The following is a 26800-nucleotide window of genomic DNA, read 5'->3' on the forward strand; positions in this document are numbered from 1 at the left end:
ATGGCATTATTTTTACTTACAGGTAGCCTTCTACAGCAAGCATGTGCAGACAGAGTAAGAGATCACAGGAGTAAGAGGACATCACATGGGTAACCCTCCCATCTGCCTCGCACACCCCAACACAGAAGTTCAACGTCATATACTCCATGAAAGATTTGAACTGAGATAATCATGCATTTTAGTTTGAGAGTTTTAGTCTTTGCCTCCTATCACAAAAGCATTTCCTCTCACCAAGCTAATGAAGAACAGCAGGCAGGCACACAGGACAGCCAGCTTCCCTGCCAAAATTCAGGTTTTGGCACTTCCTCCTCCATCAATCTTGCAAAAATTTCAAAACCACTTTGTCCCAGCATAGTTATTTGGAAGTTGATTAAAAGCAAGGTAAGGAATTTTTCTAAGTTTTCAAAGTTTATCTAAATTTGACAGGGAAAACTCCTTTGACTTAGTCTACTTTCAGAATGGCACAGCCTAAAACACCTACCTTTATTAACAGCTTTTAGCTGTCAGCACATTAATGGAAACTTACAGACAGGCACAAGTAAATACACATGAAACACAATACCCGAGTCATGTAAGCAAACGGAACTCTAAGTACAGGGAACATGAAAAAAAAATTTAGCAAAAAAACCAGCAACAGAATACAGGCCAGAGGAGGAAGCTCATCACCTAAGGCAGCCTCCAGGATAAAGAAGCCAGGAAGAACTGCAAAACTGAAAATAATTTTGTAAAGTGAATAACTTCTTTCACTCAGAACCAGGAAAAATTCTGGACTTTCACTGAACACGTAAAAGAAGCTCCTTTCCCTAACATTTTGCCCATTACTGGGAAATGGCAAAAATATATCTATAATTGTACGTACTTGAGAAGGTAGAACGTAATTTACTTCTACCTTTTCTCACTAATTTGTTCCGCTCTTGCAGATACAGCCTGAACCGCATTACCAAAGAAGTTACATCTCTGTATATTGGGGGATGAATACAAAGGAGCAGACACATATGTATTTTGAGATCCTCTTCTAAAACATATTTCTTTTATGAAGAAAATTATTTTTTTTATTCTACATACACATATTTGGGGCTTTTGTTTAGAAGAGGCAATTTTTAAGTCTTTCTTAAAGTTAAATGCCCAAGTTCACTCTACGAATCTGCATAAATTAGCTAAGTCTCAAGCTCTGAACAGTCACAAGACTCCACATATTTAATGAAAAATGATTGTGAAGAAATGTGGTCATAATTGTATATTTTATTCTTAGCACTGTTAAAGGGAACACTGTTGTAACATGAACAGAATAGCTCCAGAAACAATATTATCATTTCTCTTGATATTACAATTTAATATTTACATATTCCTGCTAAACAATTCATTATCACAAAGCTACCCAACATCTGTTCTTAATCCCACTTAAAACAACCTCACAAAATAAAGGCTTTGTAGCTAAGCCTCCCTAATTCTCTCAGGAAAAAAGGCCGTTTGTTTTTGGGTTGGGCTTCTGTTGTTGTTGGTAGGCAAAGAAAGCACTATTCATGTTTTCTTCACCAGAGAGGAGTGTACATGTTTTGTAAACATATAAGCACATTTTCTCTATAAAGATGCAAGACTTCAGCCATCTGGGAAGCTACCAAAAAATCATGGTTGACAGAAAAGTCAAACAGCAGCAACATTATTAGCAAAGCAAATAGTAGAAGTCAGTGACTGAAGAGATGCTAGAGCTGAACTAAATGTGAATGGTTAAGCCCTTAAAAAACCCGAAACAAACCCCAAAACTATGGTCAGTGCAGAAAACACCCAAATCTCTGCTTGCGCATAAGATTGATGAAGTTTTAAAGTAATCCTTTTCAGCCACTCCTTTAAAATCACACAAACTCAGCTTTAAGGCACCCAATATCAAACCAGCATCTGTACCTGCAAGGGGGAAACACATTTTTTCCCCCCAGGGCTGCCATCCTGTTGTTGCAACAGAGATACAGATCCAGTCTCCCATTTGGGGATCTCCAGCTACTGTATACACACATATACATACAGATGCTGTGGAGCAGTCCTCCAGAAATCTACCAGTGACAAGCGTGTAAAATGTAGCTTTAAGAGGAGGAGTGTAACATAAAAGGAAACCAAGCAGTAAGGTGAAGCACAGCAGGCAGGGTCTGCCAGCACTAACGATGCGTGTGTAAAGTTACGGCAAGACAAACAAGGAAGTGACTGAAGGGCCCATGCGATGCCAAGACCACCACTACAAGCCCAAACTGTGGCAGACTGAGTTTGGGGAAGTTCATTCCAAAACCTTGAAGACCACCTATTTGCAGAGTCGGACAAAATCAGCAAAAAGAGAAGCGGACCATGCCTTCACTGTGTGCCCAAGGCAGAGAAGCTGCACATGCAGACCCTGGTCTGGAGAGGACCCCAGGTTGATGACGCTTGCCCTCCATCACCAGTGTGGGAAGCCTCCCCCATCCCCAGCCAGGAGGCACATGAGATATGACTTCTCTTGTGCTGCCACATGACAGGAAGATGCCAGGTCTGCAGTAACTCATTAACGAGCCAGCGTGGTTTGTGTTTGTACAACTGTCTCTGCTGTTGTGTTAGCTTTGATACTGTTTGCATATCACCACTAATGCCACAATTAACGATAGTTGGAATATTGTTTTATAATAATAAAGGATGGTATAACTCAATGTTGTCATCCAGTTCCACCATTGATCTCTATACAAACTGATGCTTAAGTCTCAGAGCCACAGACGCCCTGTGGTACCAGCCAACACACCAGCCTCTGGAGTGCACCCAACTATTGGATGTTCAGACTCTGCATTAATGATGCTACAACCAGTTTTGTGAATTCTACGAACGGCCTCCGCCCTCCTTCACCTGTTGTTGGAGCAAAAACCTCAGCGGCCAGGATAGATACTTGTGATGTGAGAGAGTCAAATTCAAGGTCCTTCCAAAGCAGCCTGAAGAACTGATTGAACATGGCTCAACCACCTCTTGGTGTTTTAAAAGCTATCAAGTTAACCATTTCTGAAAAACTGGAAATAGAAAGTCAAGGAATATACCACTTACTCCAGTACAGCCTTACTACAGCAACCCCACTCCCCACACACCAGCACTCTAAGCATTACAGTCCACCAGGAAAACAGAATACTTCAGTTAAAGTACACAAAAAGATAAATATCATGTAACTTTTCTGCAGCTCTTCCCAATAACAGATTTTGAAACACATTTGTGAAGGATGCTGGTATTACTCTTTTCCTCTGTCACAACAGGATCCTAGTCTAAGTTAAGAGGAGTGATCAGGGGCTGCCTCTCCAGAACTCCAAGGCTGTGGTTCCTGAAGAGGCAATACAGTGATAGAGACCCACCTCCTCTCCTTCCAACCATGCTAATTCCTCCCCACTCCTAGACACACATTATTCTCACATGCTAACTTTGGCAACTGGCAGGTCCTTCCACAAGCCAGTCCAGCTCACAAAACTAGCAGATAATCAATCCAGCAAAAAGACAAGTAATGGTTTTCCTCAGCCACCCACTGTCAGGCTGGTTTAGGCTTCCATGAAAACATAGCCTACGTCTGTGCCGTGATTACGAGCCTGGGACTGCAGATGTTCGTCACCTTGGCCAAGCCTTTTGAAACCCCAGGGACCACCACCATAAACAGTAAATTCCGTGTCAAAACACCTTTATGGACTTTACTGATTTCACAGCCACAAATGAATTATATGAAGCTTTCAAGAGACCCTGGCATGAGGCTTGTTTTCAACACTACAACAGCTGTGCCTCTACCATTTTGCACAGCAGCACGTAACACAGCTGGACTGCATGAGGATAAATACTGAAATTCATAATTTCAGCACAAACCTTGATATATCTTTAGCCTTTCTTCATATTCACCTTTATAGTTCTGTAAATTTTGAATTTGTGAGGCACCACTAAACCAACTTATCTGACTTCCAGAGTAACAAAAGCAATAAAACTTTATTCACTTGCTCCTATATTAATTCAAATAACTTTAAGTATATTTTCCATTAAAAATCAGTCTTGATCTGAAGATAAAGATAATTATATCTGCTACTTCCTAAGTTGTTTAACAACATAATTGGACCAAAGTTTCTTTTCAGAGCAGAGGCATGCTTTTTCATCTCAGTCAAGGTAGCAAAATTGTTTATAATGCAACATAGTAAAAATTACCAGAATTAAAACAACTTTTCCTCTTGCATCCACTTCCCTATCCAGTTCGCTATGCAGCCACTCTGGTGGGTGTGCTACCACTCTGTTTTGGTAGAGTCAAAGGCAGCACTGTAGAGCTGCCATTCATCAAGTCTCAGAAGTAAGAAAGTTTGGGGTTTTCCTTTTTGGGAGGCAGGGAAGGGAAAGAATAGGGACTATTTAAAATATATCCTCCTGCCAACTTTCCCCCATTTCTTAAACTCCCTACTCTAACAATTACTCTCTATGCAACAGGGTGTTTTAGACAGACTTTAAAAGGACGAAAAAGACCTGCATCAACATCTCCTACAGCTCAGATCTGACACCCTCCCATCTATGCTGCGTCTCCCAGTACACATATAGTTTTATGTCACTCATACACCCCACTATGCATCAAAATTGCTCCGAATGTTACCACATTCCCTTTACCAGGTCATTGCCTCAACACAGGCATGAGTTCCACTTTCTTTTGTTCTTGGGAAGCCAAGGAAACATGGTAAGCAGCAAAGGAGATAGATACAAACAATACATTTTCCCCTGGTAAAATGGAAAGGACACGATCATCAAAATCCAGATTTCCGCTCCCACATCAAGCCAGGACACAGAAGCGGAGATCTTATGTACCTAATCCATACAGACTTTTTAGCATCCAGTGTTGGAAATTTATGAAAAGGAATATGACTTAGCTGCTCCTAACAGCATCAGCTCATCTTAATAATCAAGGGGATTTCTTCCACCCTTCCATATGGAAAGCTGTTAATTAACTAATGTACACAGATTAGCATAACAACAATAAGGCTCTTAGGAAGCAGGTTAAAGGGAAGACAGCAGTAGGTAGAGCCTGAAGAAGAATTATTCAGATGGAGTTACAGACTAATGAAGCTCCCTGGAGGACAAATCTAGGAGCAGACACACAGTATTTTCATTGATGACTTAAGAGCAAAACATAGAAACATACCAATGCAACAGTGACATGTCAAATGAGTGTGAAATATCATCTTGATTCAAAGATGAATACTCCCTCTGTGAAACAATCAAGGAAAATAAACCCTAAGTGTGGAGAATCCCATTTCACTAGATTTTCATTTCATCAGATGCTATGTTTGCTTTTCAAAGACATCAGAATCTCTATCAGTCCTCATATTGCTATTCTCAACTCCTCACCCTTAGTACCATGAGCTTTGGGTATGCTCCACACACATTTGTTGTCAGCTCCCAGGTATACCATGCACTGCACGTACTTATCTCCCAAATTGTAATCTGAACTGTGCACCTGTAAAATGCACCAACCATACCAGTTCTTAAACAAAAGGAGGAAAAACTATACATACACATGATGGAAACTTAGTACTGCTCCAGACTGCTTGGGCACAGTCCTCTGAAAATATCACCTTGCTACTCTGAAGTAATAAAGAAAAGTATAGCGTTAAGTACTACTATGAAAGGAATACCAAAAATCTACAACCATCTAAAATCCTCATGTACCCACATCACAAAAGAAGCAGGCCTGGTTAGTCCATCTCAAAAACAGTATCATAAATCTAAAAAGTTACAGAGGAGTACAGGAATGATTAAACATACGGGGAATCTCCGACATGAAAAACTGACCAGGCCCTTCAGCTCAGCTAAAAGATGACTAGAGGATGCAATATGAGAGAGCGCTATAAAAATCACAAAGGATACCATAGAAGAAAAATCAGAACAATGATCAGGTATCTCTCATAATTCAAAAATTAACAAAATGATCAGAGCACGCTTCTCTCAAAGAACATAATGTTGTGGTTTTTTTCCAAAAACACCTGTGAAACTCATTACTACCAGACAAGTATAATATAAAAACAACAAAAAAGAAAAATATAAATGCATTCCAGAAACAACTGGACACATTCGTGGAAGAAAAGTTGATCAACAATCATTAAACACAATGACGCTACCTTGAGCTTCTTGAAATTGCTAATTCAGACAAGGTAAAATGTACACTAGTGAATGAATTATCCTTATTTTTCAGACCATTTCTCTAAAGCAGCAGCTAGAGGCCATCACTGGAAACAGAACTCAGCTGGGCATATGTTTGGTCTAATCCAGCCATAATACAGAACTGATCCAGCTTGTTTTGCTGGGTGATGACTTCAAGGACTTAAAAAGTCTTCTCAGCACTAGAATGATTGATTTGTCTGATTTCTTCCAACAGGTAACCTGCCATAACAGAATCAGAGCTAGTCCACCTCTTCCTTTCACCCTTACTATTAATCATGCTTCACAGTCTGAAAAACTGCCCTGCAATGAAGACAGGCTGCAATGAGAAAATGAACTTCGTCATGAAAGGAGGATTGTCATGGTCCTGAACTCCAAGAAAGGCACGTCAAAAAAAAAAGGCCAACCATACAAATTGTCAGGATGGATGATATAAACCATTTGTTCTTGGATTTTAAGGATACTGATGTGCTCCCTTATGCTCTTAACTTATAAGCATATTTCAACATCCAAAAGAGAAGTTTGTATGACCAGTGTCATACTACCCAACTTTAGCCCGAAACCTCCCTCAGAAGGGCAGGATAAGCCACAAAGTAGTACCCCAAGAAGACAGTAATGTGTGAATCCCCCACCACTCGCAGAAGAGACCACAGTGAAACAAGAACATTTACAAACTTTTAAAGAAGGGAATTATTCTGCAAAAGCCTTTCCTCAACTGTTCTTGAACCTGTTAACGCTACCTAGACCCATACTGTGTAGAATAGTTTAGGATGACACAGACCTCTGGACCTCACTTTGCTCAATCACCTGCCCAAAAGAGAACTCATTTCAAAGTCAGATCAGGTTGTTCAGGGCCTTGTTCAGTCAAGTTTTAAATATCTCCAAAGATGGGAGATCCCACAGCCTCTCCAGACAGCCTGCTCCGCTGCCTTCACCAACCACACCTACTGTGATTTTTTTTTTTCTTTTTTTTTGGCCTTCTCTCCATTTGGAATTTCTCTTTCTGAAACTTGTAACATCTTATCTTTTCACTCTACAGCTCTGAGAAGAGTCTGGCATTTCTAATATCAAGACAGTCTGAGTTAGCAAGTAAATTTTACAGTGAAGGTATATGATACACTTGAGCCAACCTGACAGCTCACCACTGCTAATCTGCTAATAGGGGCCGACCAGCCCCGTACATGTCCAACAATCTAATTTCGGCCCCCCTGTGCTAGCTCTGCAACTTAAATGGCTGCAGAGATAGCCAATTCGTCTTGCTAACTTGACAGAAATCCGTTCCCTTGTTTAATTCCTATGTCATCTCAGCAATATTAATATGTTCAGCACAGGGTCACAAGGAAGAAAGAGGAACTGCAGGTACAGAGCACCCCATTTTGGAGAGGGGCGAGGGGAACAAGCTATAACCTGTGAATTTAGGTTCAGGTGTCACAGAACATCATACGCTAAAAAATGTCAACCTGCTTTAATAAATTCCCAGCAATAAGTAAACAGTCTTGCACATGCTTCCTCCTTCATCTTCTCACCTATGGGACGACATTTACACTTCTTTCCTTAATAATACAACCTATGTCTTCTCTCATCCACGAAGACAGTTATTAAAACAGTGCTTAACTGATAACTAATTATATTCAGCATTAATTACCACCTGAGCTAGACAGAACATAATAGTTCGGAACCATATACATTTGGTTAGGGGGTGCCATGCCAGTTGGAAATTGAGGAGCAGTAAGATCAACCGGTTCATACAGATGCTGGTGTATGGTTTTCACCAAGCCAAAGTCACACAGGTCAAAGGTGTATATCAGCCAATGGCACAGAACGACCCACACAGCATTTCACGTTTCAAGGGACAAGGCACTATGGGGATCTTACTTTATGTAAACACCATTAGATTTGTTGGAAAGTAATTAAGTACCTAAAAAGCACATACTTTTTAACATAGCAAATACTCTTACACATACCGAAGAAAACTGTCACCAGCATTCCAAGTCATATCTGGCCACTAATGACAACTCAAGCATCATCTGTTATAACAACTCTTCAACTTATACCAAATTTCAACCATTTTCGAAACTAAGCCTTTTGAACGTGGGCTACCTAAAACCTGTTGAAAGGCCTTATTGGTACCAAAGGAAAAGCATTTCTATAACACCTTTAGAGGAGCTTGGTGAGAGAACAGATTGAATCTTTCCAGTTTTCATACACTGCACGCCATGGTTTGCGAAGTCCATAAAGATCAGCAATTTATGAGATCAGAACTAACTTGTCTCTTATGTGACATATAAAAAGTAGTTTTCCAAAGGAAAACTCAACTAATCCAGAACAATTAAAAAAAACAAAACTATGAAAATACTTTAAAAAGATTGAGAGAGCTTACAGTAATCCATACCTACCCTCAATGAAAGTCAATTAAAAACATTCAGGTTTTACCTCTAAGTCCACTATTCTCCACAAGGCTCAGTATTTCAGTTTGAAATAAAGTATCACATAAACCACCACCCCTTCCTGCTCCATCCTCAGATCCGTTGCACCACCTTGATGCCTCCCTAGCAAAGTATATTTTACACAGATGGCTACTGTCTCAGCTGCCACAAGAAAACCTCGCTGAATCCGTCCACCACTCCCCGTCCAGTTAAAACTTGCTGCCATCTATTGTCAGACCATTCACAGCTCTGCCCTTTCCCATCGCTTCAGGTATGGCTCCACAGTAAGGTGCCAGTCTCTAATCATGACCTCCATTACTAGCACCAAGTTCACCACCCTCCCCCAAGTCCTCAGATTTTTACATAAATACCTTTCTGAGTGATCCCACCAGTTTGCTTAATCAGTTCACACCTCCCAACTGCCACACACAGTTACTTCTTGCCCTCATCCCCTAGTGGACGTATTACCAGATTTTACCAAACAGTATAGTCTTCTGGCTAAATTAAATTAAGATCGTCACTGTCCAGGTGCAGTCCTGAAACACGATTCAGCCCCTGGTTTTTCCACAGTTGCTAGTGAGAAAGAACAGAAGACAAGCAGCAGAGCACATAACCCTTTCAGTGTCTGGGGTCTCACATCCACCTTTGTAACGCAACACACATGGCGAGCTGCACACCTCCTCTCCATCACTCCAAAGACCTGATGATGTCTGAGAAGAAGAAACACAGAGCAATAACCCTCAGCAGTTCTAACAGCTCTTCTAGAGCCAAATCAGCCTGATTCTGGGTCCTTAGCCTCATGGATAGCTTTAGTCAATATCTCTGTTTTATGTGGCTTACTCAGGAACAGCCATTTAACTAATTCTTTACAGTTCAGCGTTGTGTGTGAGTCGTCCATAAGCAGCTGTGGAAGAGAAAAAAAGAACAAGAAAAAGCTCATGACCGCAACAAGTCAGCTTTCATAGTGCCAGAGGCTGGAGGGATACAGGAAGCTAGAAATTCAACAAGGATCCAAACGACCATATGCTTAGAAGACCTGAGACTTAGTTTTACCAGCATGTTTAGCACCTAGTCTTCAATAGAAGCACAAAATACACCAAAAAAAGGCTTACATCTTTCACCATATTAACATTTTTATTTAAACTCCATATTAAGTTGCATTTCCCTCTCTGCGGCAGCAGGGCTAGGCTAGGGAAACTATGCCAATATAAGTAACATTAAGCTTTCTAGCACAGATCAAAATTCTGGACGTGCCACTCCACGTGCTATCAGTTTGATACTGAAAACTACCTAACCGCCAGCTTCCTTCCATGCACGTGTTCAGTCTCATAATACTTACGACATATTTCCCTTACACAGTCAAACACTTCTAGTAATTACAGCAACTGAGTTATTTTTAAAACAGATACACAGACATTATGAGAACATCCAAAAAACTATGCAGTTACATTTTGCAAAGGCATGCATGAATCAAAAGCAACTCAAAGCTTAAAACGCATCACCGTTTGCATACTTTGAGAAGTTTTCTTCTAAAAGGATTAGTGCTTGTTGCTAAGCTATCCGCCTTTACTTCCCCGTTCACAAACATAGTCAACGTTTTTCAGGCTTTGATTTCACAAGAAGTAACATACAAGTATTTTGGTGAGGTCACCTGCAAGTGAATCTGATCGCCTGTTGCTTTACGGTCAGGCCGCTTCAGCTAGACATTAGACTCGCAATGATTCAGGCTCTGGTCACTGCTCAGTTATCAATACCAGGCAAACTTTCCTACTGTTTGCTTGGTTCTTTTGAAATCCCTTTAATACCAACAACCCGCAAACTTTATTTCTGTTGGAATCACATTTTTGTAAGATAAACTTTGTGGGGAAGGCTTTAAGCTAGCTATTTTTCGAAGATCTGCAAGTAAGACCTGCAAACGAAGCAGGCCGGTACAGATTTGCATTCAAAGTAACAGAAAAAAACTTTTACCAGGATGCGGGACTGGGACGTTTTAACACCAACAGTCGCCACAGCCATTTAGCTCCATCGCAATTCTCCTCTTTGCCGTGCGGACTTTCCTTTGCATGCAGTCACGGAAAATAACACACAGCACATTCACAGCCAGCACGAACAGTTAATTGCTGATAAAGGGACCAGGGCGCGAAGGAGCACTAATCGCTCTGCTACAACGCGGCAACAGCAGCACCGGGAGCTGCTCCCGGCTCTTCCACCGAAAGGAAAACTCTGGAAGCGAGCGGCGCGCGGCGCTCGGCCCGCGGCTGGCGGCACCCTGAGGTCGCCTCCCCGCCGCCGAGGGTGGCCCCGCTGCCCCCGCGGGGCCGGGCGCCGGCCACGACCTCCCGCCCCGCCGCCGCCCGGGAAGGCGCCCCGGGGCCCCGGCCCCCACCGCCGGGAAGGAGAGCTGGGGCAATGCTGCGGCGGGTAATGGCGGTGCGGGGGCTGGGGCGCGGGACGGGACGCCCCGCCGGGACGGGGGGCTCGGGCAGCCCGGGCGGGGCGGCGGGGAGCAGGCGGCACATGGAGGACGGGGGCGCCCCGCGTGGCGGGGGGAGCCCGGCTGCGGGGTGACAGGGCGGAGCCGGTGCCGAGGGGGAGGCCGGCGGGGCAGCGGGAGGAGGCGCCGCGCCCCGAGCCCCGCGCCTAAGAGTCGAGGGCGGCGGGCGGCTTCACAGGGGAGGGGTGTTGGGGGCGGGGGGGAGCTGGCCCCAGTTGGTCCCGGCGCGGTCGCCCCAGCGGCGAGGGTCCGCTCCGTGCGCGGTGCCGCGCCGCTACCCGCCTCACCATGAGCACTTTGGCCGCATTCTCCAGCTGGGCGATCACCTCGGGGGCTCCCCCCGCCGCCGCGGCCGCCGCCATCATGGTCTCTCTTCAATGACGCGCCATGCGCTGCATTCTGGGACCAGGCGGCCCCGCAGCCAATCCCGGGCGCGGCGCGGCCCGGCCCGGCCCCGGCGCGGAGGCGAAAGGGCGCCGCCGCCGCAGCAGCAGCGTGACCGCCGGCCGCCAGCCAGGGGGGCTGCCGGGACAGCCCCCACCCCTCCGCGCCCGCACCTTCCTCCCCTCCTGACCGACCGCCTCCGGGGCGGGCCCGGCGCAGGCGGCGGGACTCGGAGCCCTAGGGCGGGGCCCGCCGCCGCTTCCCGCCCGCCCGCCACCGGTTCGAGGCCGCCGCGCACCTGCCGGGGCCCGCGTGTGGCGGAGGAGTGCCGCAAGGCCGCCCGGGCCAGTTCCCTCCCGGGGGAAGGTGGCTGAGGCGGCGGGACCGGGAGGGCAGGGTGAGCCTCGCCTGGGCGCTGCCCGGTGTCCTGGTGCCCACCAGTTGACGTGGGCGTTAGCTGCCTGCCGTGCCTTGTGCTGAGTGGTGCTTGTGGATCTTGAGTGGGGCAAGAAGGACTCGTTTTTAAAACACGGCTTAGAAAGCTGTGGGGAGCGGAGAAGGTGGCCAGCACCTTTCCAAATGGAACTGCTTTATGTCAGACAAAAAAAAACAGCCAAGGTTTAAAACTGATCTAAAATGCATTTTTTTTTTCCCATTAACTCCATCTGGAGTTCACTCTACATTATTGGATGTGAGTTTTGAGGCAGCATCACCCCTGACAAATACACTGGAGAGAATGTTATACACTTGTAGGAGTGAAAGGACTGTGGACTCAGATTGTGCCTTTGCTCGAGTTCATTTTGGTTTAGGACTTTGGCTTTTAAATAAATCTGATGGTTTCTACTTCAGTTTGCATGCTGGAGCAGACTTGGAGCTTTGATACCTTCAGAAGAAACTAAACTGGAAAATCAGCGACTGCCAAGGAGTGTTAAGTGTAGGGCCAGGCTAGATCTCCTTCAGCGTAAGTCCCTCTCAGTGCGGACTGCTGAGCAGCATCAGCTGTTTTATTCCCCAGACCCCACTAGACCACTCTACTCTTGACAGCGGTCGGATGTCTCCAACTATGTGTCTCCCACCCCCCCAACCTTGAGAAGGCATTAGCTGACCTCTAGTGCTAAATTTATGCAAAGTTTGGAACATATCAGCTAACTGAGCGGGCTGATAGGAGTCTTCAATGCTCACAGACTGATCACATAAACCAAGTGTAAATGTGTGATGTTTCCATGCAGGTGATACAATGTAATAGCCAAAGACAGAAGAAAGGATCAAGGAAATGGGGTGACAGCAAAAAATGCAACTTTCCTGTTCATAAGAAGAATGCAGGTGTTTTTCCCCCAAGAAGTGACAGCTTTCAACGCTGAAGGGGGCGTGGCAGTGCTCACTACTAGAGAAGATTAGAAGTAGCAACAGAACCATGCAAAAGACTGATTTTGTGGTTTACCTAGGAAGTAATGTAATTCATGCTAAAACATTACATGTATTTCAGGATAACATTCAACTAAACAACGGAAGAATGTGGGAAGATCGGCAGGCCTGCACTGAAAGGAGAGATGAATATAAGGAAAATTGAACCAACAGTCAGATGGAGGAGTTTGAAGGTAGTGAAAGTGTGACAACACACTTAAGTCATGAATTGTGTTTATTGGGCAAACAGCGCAATGTACAATGGGTCTTACTCTAAAGAACAGCAAAACAAGAGCTAAAGACACAGAAGTTTGTGTACAAAGAGGTAATGTCAAAAAAACCTGAAGAGTAGGAAAACTGTTTTAAAGAATTCTGTATTCAGTAAAGGGCTACTTCAGTTGGCTATTTCTGTACTTGTAGCTTCTATTCAAAATGAGATTCTTCAACAACTTCTTCAGCATACTCAAAGATCCTTCATTCTCCTGTGGACTTGTGTGTTCAGCAGCACACTTGAATAGCCATGGGAGCAACAGAAACAGAATAGTGTGGTTCAGGTTGGGGGCTCAAGAAGTCTCTAGACCACCCTTCTGCTTCTTCAACCTCCTGACCGAGTTGCTTAGGGCTTTGTCCATCAGGGTCTTGAAAACCTCCAAGAACAGAGAGTACACAACTTATCTGGGCAACCTGTGCCAATACTTGATTGTTGTCACAGTGAAGTATTTCCCCCTTAAATCAGAACCTCCCCATGTGACTGTTGCTTCTTATCGTGCTGCCATGCACCTCAGTAGAGAGTTTTGCTCCATTTTCTTGATAATCTCAGGTAACGGAGAGAAGCTCTTGGGTTCACCTTCAAGCCTTCTGACAGAATGCAGTTCCCTCAGCCTCTCCTCACAAGGCCTGTGCTCCCACCCCCTCACCATCTTGATTGCCCTCAGCTGCACTCAATGGAATTTGTCAACTTCTTTCTCATACTAGGGGTCCAAAGAGTGATGTGGTTTTCAGACATGATCCAGCAAGTGCTGAGTAAAGAAGACCTCTTGATCTACTGGCCTCATGCCTGTAAAAATGACAAGGTATGTCTTTCTAAAGCTAGCCTTGCTCACTGCTGTGGCATTCTGCTTGGTTATATTTAGCTTGGTATCTGTCAGGGCCAAGTAAAGCGCACAACTGGGCCTTAATTGCCCTGACACCCTCACCTGGGACTTTAGCAGGTGCAGTTCTGTAGGTTTACCTGTGCCAAGTCCTGTCTTCTGTTGTCTTGGCTTATCAGTTGGCCTTCCTGGATGGACTGATGTAATATATAGCCTTGTCTCCAACCCTTTCTCCTGCATGGACCTTGTTTCTGGCTCTGTCTTCTGCTGCTCCTGGCTGGACATTCTGGCTGGACCATGGACCTGGACCGAGGCAAGACTATCTCGCCATGTCTTGGACTCTCAAGAAGAACTGTCACCAACCCAGCCCTGACCAAATCCTAAGGAACTGCACCCTTGTCAGTGAAGACACTGCCCCACCTGTCCTGTGGTCCACCTTCATGGAGTGGCACTGCTCTTGTCCATGACATGGTCCAGCAGGGCCTCCAGATTCCTTTTTCAGTCAGTTCTTGGTCTATACTGCTGTGGTGGTTATTGCGTCTCAGGTAAGGTATGACACCTCAGGATCCATCTGTCATTTCCCTGAATAGGCAGAGTGGTTGGATCAATCTGTATCTTTCCCTTCTGCCCCTGAAGTTGTCTGTTTATTTGAGCATAGTACAAAAGTAGCATGTTCATTAAATTCACTCTTTTTTCACAAATGTGTACAATATATACAGACAAAATCCTGCATTTTACCATATCATCATCAGGTGTGGCTTGCCCTCATTTCCGGTGGAAGGACTGAGTGGAGTAATCTGCAGTAAAAATGAACATGTTCAAGTACGTCACATTTTCTCTCAGCTATATTACAATCTTAATGTTCTCTTGGCTAGTCTTAGAAAAGCTGATTGTTCATTTATCTTGCCAGAGTGAATGCTGAAGCTATTTCTGCTGAAGCTAAAAAAGATGCATCACATTCTTCCTTAACGCTTCCGTCTTTTGTGGTGTTAATACTCTTAAAATAGTTCAAAGCTTTTAGACTCTGCTGCCAGAAAGAGTGTTGTGGGTAGTGGAGCCTGTGCTTCCTGCTCTAGCAGTCCTTCTCTAGCTTGCTTTCTTCCACAGCTGAAAAGATCCAACTAGTGCAGGCGTTGGCCAAACATTAAAACATTAAAAACATTAAGGAAAATGAGCCAACAGTTGCTAGTAAAACAGTCATGAGTTAGGTTTTTTGTTTTGTTTTAAATATGAGTTAATCAGACAGTCCTATGCACGCACAGAATAACACTAGGGAAGATCTGTCATAGTCAGGAGCATCTGACAAAGTCTAAGGTAAGGAAATAGAAGTGACTGAGCACTAAGTTAGATGAGATAAGGAAATCCAAGTCAGAAGGAAAGTGGATCACTAGTATGAAGGTGCAATGACAATTGCAAGCTTGCAACTGGCAAGCTTGGGAGGAGTTAATCTTTCATCATTGGTTAGGTAGAATCTTTCAAAACCATCCTCTCCTATCAGGATGTGTGTCTTGATTTATTTCCTAGTGTTCTTAAGACTGTTTCCCTCCTGTTTCCCAAATGTGTTCAGGAGATCTCTTCCCACATAGCCTGCACTATGGCCAGGACATCCAGTTTGCTTCCTCCCCCAGGCACCTTTTTCCTAACATCTACCTTTGCTGACTGGATTTCTGCAACAAATCCTGTAACAAATTCTGCAAATAAATTTCAAATAAATTCCTGCAATACTTTCTGATTTGTTGCTGGGTTTTCACCAGCACCTAGCAGAAGTCTCTTCAGAGTCGTGGCTCCAGTACTAGCTGTTCCAGTTGCGGTAGTCTGTGATGCTCATCCCCAGTGACACAGGAGATCTCCCACCAGTGTGAGCATGTGGGGGATGAATTTGCAAGTAACTTAGTACTGTTTGACACGTCCTTGAACTGAGGCAACACGGCAGTAAAAAACAGAGACAGGAGCGTGGGAATACCAAGAAGTATTTAAGTAAGCAAAAACAAATGAGGTAGCACAAATAGAACAGCCTATTAGAATGTAGCATAAGGCGCGTGCTTGGAGCTAGCTGACAAATAACAGAAATTGTTTGTGCACGTGATCGCATGAGGAATGTGTCGAAAAGATATATAAGCAGTGAAAAGCTGATAATAAAGATCTTCTGCAGAACATCTGTCAGGAGTCTGTGACATTCATCCCTGCATGAGCTACTTGACAGGGTCACTTCAGACAATTCTGCTTAATTCCTTCAGACAGATTTCTATACAAATGGCCTCAGTCAAGTTACATAGGCACATAAATCACTGTTCCCCTCTTGAGGAAAAGCTTCTGCCAAAATTATTGTAAGCAAGTCTGGTAGCACCGCCCAGTGCTGTTGGTCAGTACTTCCTATTATGAACCCAGTTCTCCATTGCCTTTGAAGTTGAGCAAAGTTCAAAATTTTGATAATATAGGTTTTTGTGCAAGGTATCTGTTAAAAGCTGAGAGGATATGTACACTTGGGCTAAAATGATAGTTGCTTCTGAGGGCAAAACTAGGGAAAACTAAAGTTGAAAGATTGAATTGGGGCTTTTGCAGAAAGCCACTTTTTTTTTGAAAATGGGTTTAAAGTTTGAGAAAGAGCAAAATTTCAATTGGAAAGTGTCTCTTGCCATACCTGATAATCAGTTTGTGTCTGGCCACATTTGAACTAATAAACTGAGAAGGCTTATACGTACTTAATTTGACAGAGCCAGTCAGGCCTAGCAGATAGCCTGCAGATTTCCCTTGTCAATGGCAATTCATCTTAATGTTCTCAGAACAATCGTTTCCCTCACAGCAATCACTCATAACTGGACCGCACATGTCTCATCCTCCTGAGCATGCCCCGGCCCCTCACAGCTTTTGCTTCTGGCTGAAGTCTCTGCAATCACCATCCATTTCTCTCTTACTTCTACTTTCCTTCAGGATGCAGAGAATGGTACTCTTCCTGTTATTCCCCAAAGTTTTTTTCTGTGAATAAATTAAGATCCAACTCTAAATCAGAGGTCTGTGAGAAAAGCAGCTTGTCTGTGGTAGGAACCTTACCTTTCTTGTTGAGGAAGTGCAGGATGAATGAAAATGATAAAGTAGATTCTAGGGATTCTGGGAAGAGTATTTGTCTTTGCCTGCCTGTTCTTGCGTTGCTCTGGTGAGGACCTCAAACCAGGCTTCATATTTTTGCTGTGTGTCTTATTTTATGGGTTTTGACTTATTTCTGGGATCTATTTATAGCAGCACTGAAGGTCTACAACTGCAAGTAAATACAACGAGAGCTTCATTGGAGTAATTAAAAATAAACTTATTTGGTATCTGAAGAAGAGTTCCTTCAGGTTTTTCACACTCTGAAGTAGACATTGGCTCTTCAGTTTCTTTCTTACAAGGCAACAGTAAGCAATGCTGCAAAACTAGATTAGTCATTCAAGTAATGCATTTCAAGTTCTCAGTTTTGTTGAGAATGGAGTTTGACTAGGAATGGAATGTGTCGTAAGTGGGGTTAACTGGGAGAAGGTAAAATATTAGGTATTTAAGTGAACAACCTCCACATTGTAAGACTGGGTCTTACTGGAAGGAAGGTACAAATCATATTAACCAGTGGTAAACAGAGATACAGGGGATAAGAATGAGGTTATAGAGAATTGGTATGTTGTGTGGTTGTGTGTATGCAGTACCTGTGACGCTGTCAGAGCAGTGAACAGTGACAGTGACTGGGAGCAGCCACGGCACACCCAGAGCAGCGGTTGAGTTGCCACAACAGCAGCTTGCAGAAGGGGAATTCAGGAGGATGTCAGATACGCAGATGACTGAGTCACACTCAGTATTTATTAAACTAATATTCCACCCAAGAATCGAGGCACACACCTCTCACATAACCTGGCTTTTCACAAGCAAGGCATTACATTGGGGTAGATATGATTGACACCAGGAGGCAAAATGTCAGTTGAAGAAAAAAACGTAGGCTAGGTGGACAGCATTACTAGATCTCAACTTTTGGCATCTTGTGACACTTTTTCCTGTATTTGAAGCTGTAATAGTAAGAGCTTACACAGTGTTTAAAATAAGTGAGTGAATTAATTGTATTACAGGAAACCTGCTGTATTTGCTTTTGTATCTGCTTATGTTCTGTTTCTTCCTGGCTCTGCTTGTCTAGCAACCACCATGCCAGTTAGCACTTCAGTGTACCGAGAAAAGGGGAGCTGAACATAACAGTCACTAAGTTTAGCTATTTTGATCTTCAGAGTTATCTTTAAGATTTATGATTGGTTGACTAGAACTTGTTGCTTATGAGTCACACTTGGAAGTTTATCAGCCGTAACTTACACTAAGTATTTGAAAAAAAACCATATATGCTTTACTTCACACAGACTCTACCACGTCTTCTGGGGTATTTGGGAACATTTTACCAGTACACTAAATGGTAGGATGATAGCTTAAGCTAGCCTGTTTCATCGTGTCTGTAACCAACACTTACAAATCTTCATGCAGCAGATATCTATGCTTAAGCACACAAAATGTCAGCCCCAATTGCCAGCTTACTGCCTCTTTCATCTCAAGGCTGTTGTGAAGGCAAACTTGCCAACCCAAAAGGGATCAGTGCAGCACCAGTGTATTTTAGGCTACTGTCTCTAGACACTTAGTTGTTTCATATAAGTGTCATTCACTTAAGATGAAGTCTTTCTTTTGATTAGCCTAGGCTACAGTACTGATGCTTTAGTCTCTCCTCTGAAATTGTTCTGTTCTGAGCATGCTCTAAAGATGCCAGCAAAGGGCTTCTTACTCCTAATAGTTTGTCCCAAGGCCATATGCTTAGGAGGTGGCTTTTCCTTCTTCTCAGTAACTTAAAAGTCACAGCCAAGTTTTCACTGATCCTGCATAAAAAGCAAGGACCTAAGTGGAAGTCCTCAGCAAGACCCTTAGGTAAGAGTTACTGTCTTAGTGCTAGGGGAATTCATGAGACTAATCTGGATGTCTGACTCTCCATGTATGTTATATAGGCACAAAAAAGTGGGGTTTGGAGAAGCTGACAGGTGAAACATCTGTGCTATCTCACCAAAGAAGGTGCCAAGGAAGCCCTTGCAGCTTAAAACACCTGCATGCATACACTTGTTTTACTTATAGTATTTGGGAACGCTGCTATACTACTTTGGAGGTTTTCCCTTTAGCAGCTCTGACACAAGCTGAGAACTTTTGTCCAAAAGTTTTCCTCCTGGCTGGAGAAATACCATGGAGTATTCGCAAGTTGGTTCATTATCTATCCATTTCCTAGTCTGAAGGCAGTCAGGGGAAAGCAAGCTAATAACTCAGCTGACCTGTCCTCTGTAGAATTGCCATAGGTGTGTGCCATGTAAAGAAATAAATTGCAATAGAGAAAGAAAGGTCCAGTAGTAGTTTGTTGGACATAGGCTATCTAAAGGTGGTTAACTTCTGGCATCACAGCAGAAATATGCACCAGGACTCATAATTTTCTTTCTCTACATTTCTGTTCCATATACAGAAGAGGAAAGTAGTAGAAAGCAACTGCCCTGCCAGTTACAGGTTTGCTATTAGCTGGGGTTACACAGACAGAATGGTCATTACATAGAACCAATCTGCTGCTTCAGCTTGGGTCTATGGCTTGCACAAGGTCCCTGAAAACCAAATGACAGAGTACAGTGCTTACCCAAGCTTATCCTAAGGATTAGGAGATTTCTCAGCTTTGGCAGTTCTGGAATAAACTAGGATTTTCAATGGATTTCTATCCCCCGTTCCTTGAGTTGCATGGACGGAATATAACAGTGTGCCTTAGGAGATTCCTGAGTGATGAGTTGGTATGAACTGTGGGCATCATTCTTAGCTGCCTTGTTTCCTGGGTGGATAACCACTGTCACCCTGCTTTTGAAGCAGTGAAAGTCTTGCCTCTGTTTTGTACCTCACTACTGTCTCCTGCAACACTCTGCAACATTGCGCTGTTACAAATGAACTCTTATGTTCACCTGAGGTGGATTTGACTGCTTTATTTAAAAAAAAAAAATAGTACTAATTTTGCTGGTGTGTTGAGGCTTTAGAAAGATCCTTTAGCAGCTCCAGTTATACCAAATAGTCCAAATATTTGCTAGCCTTATCAGAGATTAGTATTGTCCATCTGGATAGTTGGTATGACCAGATCTATGACAGCCTAATGAAGTCAACAAGGAAAAAAAAGTTGTATATCAGCTATGAAAGGAACATAATAAATCTGAAGTGCCTTATAGTTCTAAGTTTAAGCCCCTCACACTGCAGAGTCATATGCAGCCATGCATAAGCTAATAGTGTCTCAGGTGAGTTTCTTGTCCTTACATCTCTTACTGAACAGCTGTTCCAGAGTTTGACTTTTCAGAGTTGCAAATCCTTCTGAATTCCAGCTTATTTACTTTCACTCTATTTGCTGCTAGCTTGCTGGCACAGGAATAGATGTTGTTCTCTATTCCAGTTAGATTTTCTTCCTTCCTCATGTTTATTCTAGGTATATTTAGAAAGTTATGTTGCCCTTATTCTTCATTTTGTAAGTTAATATAGAATTAGAAGAGTTTTCTTCCCATAAATAAGTTCCTTCCCATAAATAGTGCTTCTCCTGTTCTAACACAAGTTGATCTATCTCAAAAAATTACCACTAGAATGGTGATACTCCACACTATGTTTTACAAGGGCGTTGCTTTTTCTGTAGCTGTGTTGGAAATGCATAGACCAAGGTTGTAAAATTGCCTCCATTAGTTTCACATGTGCATCATTTTAGTGACTTAGTCATCCCAAAATCACCTGATACACATACATACGTTACAGCAGGAATTTTAGGGTGTTAGTCCCAGAAGACTTACAGTAAAAGACTTTGTGCCATTTCTATTATTCCATGCATCAAAGTAATTTAGTTTTTCCTTTTACAGTACTTTAATAATCTTTTACAGAATGTGCCTGAATACTATTTGCAGATTTCATTAACGTGCTCTACTTTTTGTTCTCAAGCCATTTGTAAAAGTATTAAAATTGTGTCTATTTATAGGCTTTCCACCCCTTGACATGCCCCTTTTTAATGCGGTCTATGTGGCAGAAATACCATCTCTACTTTTCATCATCAGCCCCTCAGGGACTTCACTGCAGATTGTCTTACTGCTAGAATCAGCCCTGCATATGGCAATTCATATAAACAACTATAGAGAAGTTCCTAATCTTTCTAATACATTCAGAAGAGGAAATCCATTTTTCTCCATCTTGCAGGAGGGCCTTGGAAGTCTCAAGCAGCTGTATACAAAATTTCATATTAACTAGTCTTTCCAAAGTTATACCCCCATCCCATTTATGTACCCAAACTCCCATTTATTTACCCAGCCCTTCCTAGTGGGAGCTCTCTGAGACCCCCCCAGATGGCCCCTCCATCAGCAGTTGGGATGCTTTGCTTTCTCTGGTCTGAGGTCTGGCAGGATAGCAAGAGGGTACCTTGGTGGCCAACTGAAGAACTGGTCGGCAAATCCTTTTACTGCCACCCTACCTCTGGTATGTCAGCATGGGAGAACTAGGGGATAGATCTTTCAAACTGTTTTTCCTAAGTTAGATTTTTCTTTGGTTCCCCCAGACTTGGCGTTCTAGTTCTGGGAGGTCGATGGACGTGTCTCTCAGCTTCTCTCTGCATTTCCAGGGGAGTATTGCAAGATCACAGTTCTTCCCATAGGTATCTCACCTTACTTCAGTCTTATTTTCCCCTGGAAGTTGCCAAACAATCCTGGGTGACTGCTACTGCTTGCTTGCCATTTATGCATTTCAGGCGCTGTCCACCTTTTTGATCAGTCCTGCTAGGGTGCACTTACTCCACTGCTGAGACTCTAGACCTACTTCATGGCTACCATAAACTGCCACTGACAAGAAAATGGGAGGAAGGTTATTAATGGATTGCTTTTTATGGCTCTAGAAGCTTTCAGTCAAGATCCTCTCCTCCCATCTTCTTTCCAATACTATCCATTCTAGTTTTCATTCTAACAATCTTAAGCATCTCTAGTTTAACTAAAAATTTTCTGTGGGACAATGGAACAATTTTTTTTGAACTCCAGAAAATTTCATCTGGAATAAAATAATGGCTTGACTCTGGTTCTTCAGAATAAATGCGTAGGTACATAAGCATTCCCGTTCTGGATTAGACCTTATATAGAACTAATACTATACCTTATATCTAGAGGTGATGAGAATGACATGCTAAAGAGGAAGATGGAAGCAAATGAACAGCTGGCAGATATGGATTGTATGTCCTCAGTGTGTGCCTTCCACATGTTTAATGGTTGAAGATAGACCTGGAATAAGCTATCCTTTCTGAAGACAAGACATTTTAGTGTTAACTTCTGGGTATAGAAATATACAACTGCACTTGTGAGCTTCTACTAACCTTGTGAATAGTTAATCATTTTGTGTTTCTTAAATTTTTATCCTCAGCGACTTGCTTAGAGTTGTGCTGCATCATACTCTGTGTGCAAATATGTTTCTTGTTATTAGTGCAGCATGTAGACTCCCTCAAAAGTGTCCCTTCTCATGCTCTTTTCACCTCCATCAAAAATGAAAAATTTGAGAAAGGATATGGAACTGGATGAAAGGTGCCATGTGGAGACATTCCACAGGTTTGTTTAATATTATTATATATTCCCTGACCATGCTGTCATGGCTATGCGGCATGCTTACCAGAGGTATTCAATAAGCTGCCTATATTCATGCACAGGTGCTTCTCTTGAGCTGATCAAATGAATTTAGACTCTTTGAAGCTGTATGCATAGTTTACATTTTTGTCTCCAGTGTTTATTATATTGTATTGTCATTATTGAATTTTCATTTGATATCACGTTATCCGTGAATATATTCATATTAAATCTCTCTTAAGTACGATGGCCTGTTACTGTTTTTTAAAAAATAATTTACTTGTACAATCTGCAGATTTTTTATCTAATATTTCCCCTTCCAGATGGTAATATCTTAAACAATAGTGGAATTAATACACAACCTTGAAGCACATGTTCTTAATTTTTATCAGTTACAGCATAAATCTCTTCTAAGTTTTTTTTTATTTTTAACCAGTTCCTTTTTATTATATTGCTTGAATTCTCATTTCAGGGCCACTTAATTTCTTCAACAGTCTCCTGAAAGACTAAATAAATATAAGCTACCTCTTTTCCATCACGTTGTTAAGGAAAATTTATTTTGTGATTACATTTGTGCTGACCACAAAAGCAAATACGTAATAATTTGGTTAGCAAGTCAGAAATTGAAATATTATGCTATGATATAAGGCATCCTATCTCTTTGATAAGCGGCCTTGAGAATTAACTTTTCAAAGAATACTTAGAGTAAACAGCTGAAATTTGGTGCAAACACAGCTTCCCAAATTAGGTCTGGTAAAATTGTGGTTTGCTTGCAAACATTTTGTGAATAAAGAAAACCATAATATTTAATCTGTGAAACAATCTTTTTTCTTGGTGAGCTGCTGGTCTCATATGCATGAAACCTCAGGACCTATTCCCACGGAAGCCTGTGCACAGGGTAGGATCAGGGGTGAAAGCTGATGACCTGAAATCAATGTGTGATCTGTTCCAAAAGCAAAACAGTAACATGGAGAATGATGACTCATGACAGGCCAGACTGTACTCATGAATTTCCCTGTAGTGACAGAGCTAGTCTCATTACGGTTACACTAACGTTTTTCAGCAAGAGGGATATTTCAGGCAGCCCCCACCCTGCTCATCTTACCCCTGCCTTCCAGCACCCCCCCCCCAGTTCCCTGTGCTCCTGCACCATGCCAGCATGACTGTCCATGTCACCATGCACTGAAGCGGTTCAGAAAAATCAATCCAACTAAAATTAGCAGCCGCTGTTTCATTGGGTTATTTTTTGGCCAAAGTCTCTGCTCTGGTTGCTGCTTAGTTGCACAATTACACCAGCACAGTCGAGGGGACATCGCAAGGGTGGCAGGGAGCAGCAGCACCATCAAGCTCAGCATCAGTGAGCTTGCCATTAGCTATGTAATCCTCATCTAGACAATCCAACAAGCAACATTTTGATCCTGTCATTGCTTCCTCTCCGCTGCCTCCTGCACTGTTCTGGCACAAGCATTTGTGAGGCTATGCAGTGACCCATGCTCTCCTAACAGGAAAAAATCACCTGGCATTTCTCCTGGTTTATTTTTCAGCAAGATAATTCCCCAGTCCAGAAAGTCCCATGGTCACACAAACACCTGTCCTGGGAAGAGGGTCACATGGGGCTGAAAAGTCGATGCAGTGAGGAAGGAGAGCGAGCACCTAGCATCTATTCAGATAGTACAGTTGCTGAATGTCAAATCACAGCTTGGGTAGCCCAGCAGCCTAATTAGTAGCCTAGTCTGCCCCAACAAAATGCTACACATTGAGGAAAGAACAACAACAATCTTATAACAGAGGTATTTTTTGTATGTTACATATTTTGAAAATTTGCTTTCCAAATACCCCAGGATTGACAGAATCACTCTTACTCCTTAGGGGATGGATTGGATTTGGTTTGGGGATTTGGGAAGCATTACCCCTAGAGGCATGCTTGATTACGAATTTACTATATGAATTTAATATATGAAAAATTTACTAGTTTAAAGCCAGCTTAACCCTTAAGAAAAAAAACTTGGTGAGCAACCAACCAATGGTAAACTTAAATATTGAGAGTAATTGTCTTCTGCAATTGAAAATAGTAGGTAAGGGTCCTGCTTTGGAGAAATGAATGCAACAATCCTAATTTATAAACAGTCTCTACACATAATTTATAAATGCTCTGACAGTTTATTTTATAACTTTTAATTTTAAAAGCAAATTGATAATTTATTGATAATTTGCCATCAGGAAAAATATTCGCAATTAGGACTCAAGAAAACAAGATTATTTGTTGGATTACTCATCTTCATAAGCAGAATTTTTCCCTGTGCAAATCACCTGACTGCTTCGTGTTATTCTTAGCTGTAGCATCTGCCAGCACATTTTTCAGTAATGCTCCATAATGTGTCATTTGAAAGTGAGCATCAGGGTAAACAGTCTGCCTAAATGACTAGAAGAGCTGAGATAAACAGTTTCGTTAGCCTCAAAGACAGTATTATTGAAGATTTACTCAGAGGATGGTTTCCCTCAGATTCCAGTTGCTCAAGAGCCCAGAGAGGTCAAGTTTTCAGGGTGGCACAGTAAAATGCAGTGGAGTCTGTCATTTCTAAGGCTTGGAAGTGCCATTTTCTGTGCAGAAATACTGACTAAAACTTGTCTTACAGAGAGAAAATGGTGTCATCCAAATGTGACTTTTGGTGTGGATAAAAGGGGGAGAAATGCCACATGGGTAACAAGAACGTATTGTGCCAGGTTAGATTTGGTTTGTTTCTATTTACCATTCAGAGGACTTACACACTGAACAAAATGCTGCTGGAGGTTTTGTGTGGGGATGTTGGGGCAGTAAGTGTGACCGGAGTCAAGTTATGACCATGTTTGTTTTGTTCTATTGCTGCTGTTTTGACTCCCTCCATTCTCCAAAGCTGTTAGTAGAGAACCTGTTTTATTTGCTACTGTAGGTATAACTTACTGTCAGCAGCCGCATTTAGGAATATCCTGTCTAGAGTAATCTAAATAAAACATGTATCAGTGCTGATATGCTGAAAAATGGGAAGAAACACATCACAACAGGCAATAGCAGGTCTGTAGGATCCAACACAGGAACATTTAAACAATTCAGGCAACGACACTGACAGTAGCTCCCTTTTCTGGCAGCCAGCAGTGCAATGTCCTCTGTTCCGTTCCTTTGGTAGCTGTAGTTTTGGCATCAGGATGTGTCTAAAAAAAAAAAGAAAAGCAATCGCATTGCATTGTTTTGGGCTGGATGAACTCTGAATCGGAAGGGCAAGGTGATCAAGGCAAATAAACTCTGGGACTGTGTTTATTAGCCAGGAAGTGTTTATTACCAAATGGGCAGGAAATGCACTGGAGGCCAGTGTACCAACTCCAACATCGCTATGCATACCAGTCATCTTTTTTGAGTGTTGTTGAAATCTTGGATTAACAATGGCAACTGCATTGACTTTTGTTTGAGAAAAGGCAATTTCAGTTTTTCAGCCAATCCTGCAAATACATCCAGCTTTATTTAGAGGGAGTGCATCTAGTTTCTCTACTCCAAATATTTTGCTGAAGATAGTGCTCATGAAATGGAACTGGCCGCTGCTGTCACACAGGGTGTTCAGAGAGATGGCAGCTGCACTGGGGCGAATGGCAAGAACGAGCAGGGAGAGGCAGGATGGAGCATGAGCAGCACCAGAGGGATCCTGTCCATCAACAGCTGTCATTGCTGTAGGCAGCTTCTCCTGAAACACTATGACACTGTTGTGAGAGAGGTGGGATTCCAGGGGCAGGATGGGATCCCACCCTGGGTTCCACCTTCTCTCTATTCATGAAGCTGTTTTGGCAAAAACAGCTCCCTCCTGTGCTGGCAGCAGCCATGCAAGCTTCCCAACTGATCAGTGGAATCCTCTACTGGAGGAATCTCTTCTAGAAACCACAGGATGGTTCAGCCTCCATGACCTGTTTAACTCAGGACTGTATCCAGACACTGCGGGTAAACTTGTCCGTGGACTACCTGAAGCTGCCTAAGAGAATGACAGCTGCCTATATTTGAATCCCATCCTTCCTTTCCTCATGTTGTCTTTCTGTGGAAGACATTGTTGTACTTTCTCCAGGGGAGCTGTATTTTCAATAGTGCAATTTTTGCAATAGAGCAATGCTCCTCTGCACACTCCTCACCTGATGCAGATGAGCTGCTCCCCAACATCAGTCTGTTCTAACTGTTACATG

The 26800-nt window shown here is 42.8% G+C and overlaps 1 protein-coding gene and 1 long non-coding RNA gene across 6 annotated transcripts in view; one reads left to right on the forward strand and one right to left on the reverse strand.

Moving 5' to 3' along the window:
• The window catches only part of XPO4 (exportin 4), an 83784-nt gene extending 72279 nt beyond the window's left edge, over window positions 1-11505 (reverse strand). Inside the window, exon 1 of the mRNA XM_075083316.1 lies at window positions 11376-11505. Coding sequence (XP_074939417.1) covers window positions 11376-11453 — 78 coding nt within the window. The 5' untranslated portion in view covers window positions 11454-11505. The remainder of the gene's footprint in view (window positions 1-11375) is intronic.
• LOC142052759 (uncharacterized) lies at window positions 10816-23349 on the forward strand. 5 transcript variants are annotated; one of them, XR_012658975.1, is made up of 6 exons: window positions 10816-11015; window positions 12959-13070; window positions 13852-13949; window positions 14147-14512; window positions 14720-14789; window positions 22151-23349. It is a non-coding gene; the product is annotated as an uncharacterized LOC142052759 (long non-coding RNA). The 5 variants fall into 5 exon arrangements; XR_012658973.1 differs by having other exon boundaries at window positions 13852-14512; XR_012658977.1 differs by lacking the exon at window positions 14147-14512.
• Window positions 23350-26800: the final 3451 nt, after the last annotated feature.

The sequence above is a fragment of the Phalacrocorax aristotelis genome, chromosome 1 (assembly GCF_949628215.1).
Source record: "Phalacrocorax aristotelis chromosome 1, bGulAri2.1, whole genome shotgun sequence".
NCBI lineage: Eukaryota > Metazoa > Chordata > Aves > Suliformes > Phalacrocoracidae > Phalacrocorax > Phalacrocorax aristotelis.